Consider the following 6,000-nt stretch of genomic DNA (forward strand, 5'->3'; position numbering starts at 1 on the left):
CAAACATACTAACAAAATAAATAGAATAGATATGTACAAGTAAAATAAATGGAGTAAAAAATGGGAGTCAGAAGGTCCTGCGTTCTAATCCCACCTCCGCCACATGTCTGCCGTGTGACCTTGGACAAGCGTGGCTTAGTGGAAAGAGCCCGGGTTTGGAAGTCAGAGGTGGTGGGTTCTAATCCCGACTCTGCCACCTGTCAGCTGTGTGGCTTTGGGCAAGTCACTTGGTTAGTACAGTGCCTGGCACGTGGTAAGCGCTGAACAAATGCCATTATTATTAGGATTAGACGATAAGAGAAAGAGGGGCTGAGGCCTGGCAGAGCTGCCCAGAGTCCCTGTGGTGGCTGCCTGGGGTTGGCAGAGGTGGAGGCTCGGGGCGGCGTAGCATTAAAGCGTGGCATTAAAGTGTAAAGAGCACGGGCTTTGAACTCAGAGGTCATGGGTTCAAATCCCGACTCTGCCAACTGTCAGCTGTGTGACTTTAGGCAAGTCACTTCACTTCTCCGTGCCTCAGTTACCTCATCTGTAAAATGGGGACTAAAACTGTGAGCCCCCCGTGGGACACCCTGATCACCTTGTAACCTCCCCTGCGCATAGAACAGTGTTTTGCCAACAGTAAGCGCTTAATAAATGCTATTATTATTATTATTATTATTAAAGGGCGGAGTACAGTGCTTTGCACACCGTAAGAGGTCGATGCGTACGACTGAATTAATTAAAGGCGACATTTCTCTTCCTGTTCGGCCGCCTGGTTCTTCGGTGCCAGAAGAAGGTGACTTAAAGGTGAGAAGCAGCGTGGCTCAGTGGAAAGAGCCCGGGCTTTGGAGTCAGAGATCATGGGTTCAAATCCCGACTCTGCCAACTGTCAGCTGTGTGACTTTGGGCAAGTCACTTGACTCAGTTACCTAATCTGTAAAATGGGAATGAAGACCATGAGCCCCCCCCCCCCCACCTCGCCGTGGGACAACCTGATCATCCTGTAACCTCCCCAGCGCTTAGAACAGTGCTTTGCACATAGTAAGCGCTTAATAAATGCCATTATTATTATTAAAGGGCAGAGTACAGTGCTTTACACACCGTAAGAGGTCGATTCATTCATTCAATCATATTTATTGAGCGCTTACTGTGTGCAGAGCCCTGTACTAAGCGCTTGGGAAGTACAAGTTGGCAACATATAAAGACGGTCCCTACCCAACAGTGGGCTCACAGTCTAGAAGGGGGAGACAGACGACAAAACAAAACATATTAACAAAATAAATGGAATAGATATGTACAAGTAAAATAAATGAATAAATAGAGTAATAGCCTAATATAGTAATAGTCTAATATGAGAAGCAGCGTGGCTCAGGGGAAAGAGCCCGGGCTTTGGAGTCAGAGGTCATGGGTTCAAATCCCGGCTCCGCCAACTGTCAGCTGTGTGACTTTGAGCAAGTCACTTCACTTCTCTGTGCCTCAGTTCCCTCATCTGTAAAATGGGGATTAAGACTGTGAGCCCCAAGTGGGACAACCTGATCACTTTGTATCCCCCCCAGTGCTTAGAACAGTGCTCTGCACATAGTAAGCGCTTAACAAGTACCATGGCCTCAGTTCCCTCATCTGGAAAATGGGGATGAAGACTGTGAGCCCCCCTGTGGGACAACCTGATCCCCTTGTAACCTCCCCAGTGCTTAGAACAGTGCTTTGCCCATAGTAAGCGCTTAATAAATGTCATTATTGGTAAGCAGCGTGGCTCAGTGGAAAGAGCACGGGCTTTGGAGTCAGAGGTCATGGGTTCGAATCCCGACTCCGCCACATAATAATAATAATAATAATAATGATGGCATTTATTAAGCGCTTACTATGTACAAAGCACTGTTCTAAGCCTGGGGAGGTTACAAGGTGATCAGGTTGTCCCACTGGGGGCTCATAGTCTTAATCCCCATTTTGCAGATGAGGTAACTGAGGCACAGAGAAGTGAAGTGACTTGCCCAAAGTCACACAGCTGACAACGGGCAGAGCCGGGATTTGAACCCATGACCTCTGACTCCAAAGCCCGGGCTCTTTTCCACTGAGCCACGCTGCTTCTCTATGTCTGCTGTGTGATCTTGGGCAAGTCACTTCGCTTCTCTGTGCCTCAGTTCCCTCGTCTGGAAAATGGGGATGAAGACTGTGAGCCCCACGTGGGACAACCTGATCACCCTGTAACCTCCCCAGCGCTTAGAACAGTGCTTTGCACATAGCAAGCGCTGAACAAATGCCAATTATTATTATTATGAGAAGCAGCGTGGGTCGGTGGAAAGAGCCCGGGCTCTGGAGCCCGAGGTCATGGGTTCAAATCCCGGCTCCGCCACTTAGGTGGGTGACTCTGGGCAAGTCACTTCACTTCTCTGGGCCTCAGTTCCCTCATCTGGAAAATGGGGATGAAGACTGTGAGCCCCACGTGGGACAACCTGATCACCTTGTAACCTCCCCAGCGCTTAGAACGGTGCTTTGCACATAGTAAGCGCTTAACAAACGCCAATTATTATGATTATTATGATGAGAAGCCGCGTGGCTCAGTGGAAAGAGTACGGGCTCTGGAGTCGGAGGTCCTGGGTTCAAATCCCGGCTCCGCCACTTAGCTGGGTGACTTTGGGCAAGTCACTTCATCATCATCATCATCACCAATCGTATTTATTGAGCGCTTACTATGTGCAGAGCACCGGACTAAGCGCTTGGGAAGTACAAATTGGCAACATCTAGAGACAGTCCCTACCCAACAGTGGGCTCACAGCACTTCTCCGGGCCTCAGTTCCCTCATCTGGAAAATGGGGATGAAGACTGTGGGCCCCCCGTGGGGCAACCTGATCACCTTGTAAGCTCCCCAGCGCTTAGAACGGTGCTTGGCACATAGTAAGCGCTTAATAAATGCCATCATTATTATTATCATTATTATTCTGAAGAGTAACAGTGCAGGGCTCGGCGCACACGGAGTGCGCGGGCCTCTGTGGCCGGCGGTGCCGCCGAAGGCCCCGGCCCCCGGCCCCCGGCCCCTCACCAGTTTCCCGAGCCCACGATGCAGACTCTGAGGGGCGCGGCGGCCGCCATGGCCCCCGCCGGCTCCGGTGCCCCGCTCCCCCGCCGGCTCGCACGCTGCAGGCGCCGCTCCGGCCTCCGTCCGGCGTCGTTGTCGTCGCCGCCTCCGTGTGGTTGTGGTTCCTCCTCCTCCTCCTCCTCCTTCCTTAACCTCCGCCAATGGCGGCGGCGGCGGCGGCGGCCCCCGATCCCTCCCGGAGAGCGGAGCCCGACCGACGGCGCAACCGGCTCTCGCCCTCTGCCCGCTACCCCGCAGCCCGGACCCGACCCGACCCTGCCTCGGGCCCCGCCCCTCCCGGATCCCGGCCCAGCTATTGGCCCCGCCCACACCCCGGCCCCGCCCCTCCTGGATCCCGGCCCTGCTATTGGCCCCGCCCACACCACGGCCCCGCCCCCAGCCTTAGGCCCCGCCCGCCTCCAGATCCCGGCTCTGCTATTGGCCCCGCCCAGACACCCAGGCCCCTCCCCCTGCCTTAGGCCCTGCCCCTCCTGGATCCCGGCCCTGTTATTGGCCCCGCCCAGACCCCGGCCCCGCCCCCTGCCTTAGGCCAACTGATCCCCGCCCTGCGATTGGCCCCGCCCCCTACCTTAGGCCCTGCCCCCTCTAGATCCCTGCCGTGTTATTGGCCCCGCCCAGACCCCGGCCCCGCCTCCTGCCTTAGGCCCCGCCCGCCTCCTGATCCCGGCCCTGCTATTGGCCCCGCCCCCTGCCCTAGGCCCCACCTGCCTCCAGATCCCGGCCCTGCGATTGGCCCCGCCCAGGCCCCGCCCCATGCCTTAGGCCCCGCCCACCTCCAGATCCCTGCCCTGCTATTGGCCCCGCCCAGGGCCCCCCTGCCTTAGGCCCCGCCCCCTCTAGATCCCGGAGCTGCTGTTGGCTCCACCCCGGTCCCGCCCCCGCCCCCTGCCTTAGGCCCCGCCCCCTCTAGCCCCGCCCCCTCTAGATCCCGTCCCTGCTATTGGTCCCGCCCAGAATCCGTCCTCGCCCCTGCCTTAGGCCCCGCCCCTTCCAGGTCCCGGCCCTGCTATTGGTCCCGCCCAGCCCTCGGCCCCGCCCCTGCCTTAGGCCCCGCCCCTTCCAGGTCCCGGCCCTGCTATTGGTTCCGCCCAGCCCTCGGCCTCTCCCCTGCATTAGGCCCCGCCCAGATCCCGGCCCCGCCCCTTCTAGATCCCTGCCCTGTTATTGGTCCATCCCAGACCCAGGCCCCACCCCTGACTTAGGCCCCGCCCCCTCTAGATCCCGGCCCTGCTATTGGCTCCGTTTCGGTCCCGGCCCCGCCCCCTGCCTTAGGCCCCACCCACCTCCAGATCCCGGCCCTACTATTGGCCCCGCCCAGACCCCGGCCCCGCCCCCTATCTTAGGCCCCGCCCCCGCTGTTGGTCCCGCTCAGATCCCGGCCCCTCCTCAGCTTTAGGCCCCGCCCCTTCTAGATCCCAGCCCTGTTATTGGTCAATCAATCAATCAATCAATCGTATTTATTGAGCACTTACTGTGTGCAGAGCACTGTACTAAGCGCTTGGGAAGTACAAGTTGGCAACATATAGAGACAGTCCCTACCCAACAGTGGGCTCACAGTCTAGAAGAATAATGATGGCATTTATTAAGCGCTTACTATGTGCAAAGCACTGTTCTAAGCGCTGGGGAGGTTACAGGGTGATCAGGTTGTCCCACGGGGGGCTCACAATCTTAATCCCTATTTTCCAGATGAGGTAACTGAGGCCCAGAGAAGTTAAGTGACTTGCCCAGAGTCACACAGCTGACAATTGGCAGAGCTGGGATTTGAACCCATAACCTCTGACTCTAAATCAATCAATCAATCAATCAATCGTATTTATTGAGCGCTTACTATGTGCAGAGCACTGTACTAAGCGCTTGGGAAGTACAAATTGGCATCACATAGAGACAGTCCCTACCCAACAGTGGGCTCACAGTCTAAAAGGGGGAGACAGAGAACAGAACCAAACATACCAACAAAATAAAATAAGTAGGATAGAAGTGTACAAGTAAAATAAATAAATAAATAAATAAATAAATAGAGTAATAAATATGTACAACCATATATACATATATACAGGTGCTGTGGGGAAGGGAAGGAGGTAAGACGGGGGGATGGAGAGGGGGACGAGGGGGAGAGGAAAGAAGGGGCTCAGTCTGGGAAGGCCGTGCTCTTTCCACTGAGCCATGCTGTGGTCCTGCCCAGTTTCCGGCCTCTCCGCAGCCTTAGGCCCCACCGCTCCTGGATCCCGGCCGTTATTGGCCCCGCCCAGATCCCCGGCCCCGCCCCTGACTTAGGCCCCGCCCCCTCTAGATCCTGGGCCCGCTATTGGCTCCGCCCCGATCCCGGCCCGGCTCCGACATTAGGCCCTGCCCCCTTCTCCCCGGCCCCTCTAGCTCCTGGTCCAACTCTAGGCCCCGCCCCTCCTGGATCCGGGCCCTGCTATTGGCCCCGCCCCTGTCTTAGGCCCCGCCCCTTCAAGATCCCGGCCCTGCTATTGGTCCCGCCCAAACTTCGGCCCCGCCCCTGCATTAGGCCCCGCCCCATTGTTCAGGCCCCACCGTTAGGCCCCGCCCAGAACCCGGCCCCGCCCATGCCTTGGGCCTCGCCCCTTCTAGATCCCTGCCCTGTTATTAGCCCCGCCCAGGCCCCGGCCCCGCCCCTGCATTAGGCCCCGCCCCCTCTAGTCCCGGCCCTGCTATTGGTCCCGCTCCCTGCCTTAGGCCCCGCCCCTCTAGGTCCCGGCCCTGCTATTGGCCCCGCCCAGATCCCGTCCCCGCCCCCTGCCTTAGGTCCCGCCCCCTCTAGATCTCGGGCCTGCGATTGGCCCCGCCCCCTTTAGATCTCGTCCTGCTATTGGCTCCGCCCCGATCCCGGTCCCGCCCCCTGCCTTAGGCCCCGCCCCTTCTAGATCCCGGCCCTGCTATTGGCCCCGCCCAGACCCCTC

The 6,000-nt window shown here is 57.8% G+C and overlaps 1 protein-coding gene across 1 annotated transcript in view; it reads right to left on the reverse strand.

Annotated features, from left to right (window-relative positions):
* Nucleotides 1-3,261, reverse strand: part of GPD1L (glycerol-3-phosphate dehydrogenase 1 like) — a 56,618-nt gene extending 53,357 nt beyond the window's left edge. The window contains exon 1 of the mRNA XM_038760991.1: nt 3,020-3,261. Within this exon, the coding sequence (XP_038616919.1) occupies nt 3,020-3,069 (50 nt within the window). The 5' untranslated portion in view covers nt 3,070-3,261. The remainder of the gene's footprint in view (nt 1-3,019) is intronic.
* Nucleotides 3,262-6,000: the final 2,739 nt, after the last annotated feature.

This window comes from Tachyglossus aculeatus, chromosome 2, assembly GCF_015852505.1.
Source record: "Tachyglossus aculeatus isolate mTacAcu1 chromosome 2, mTacAcu1.pri, whole genome shotgun sequence".
In the NCBI taxonomy this organism is placed as follows: Eukaryota; Metazoa; Chordata; class Mammalia; order Monotremata; family Tachyglossidae; genus Tachyglossus; species Tachyglossus aculeatus.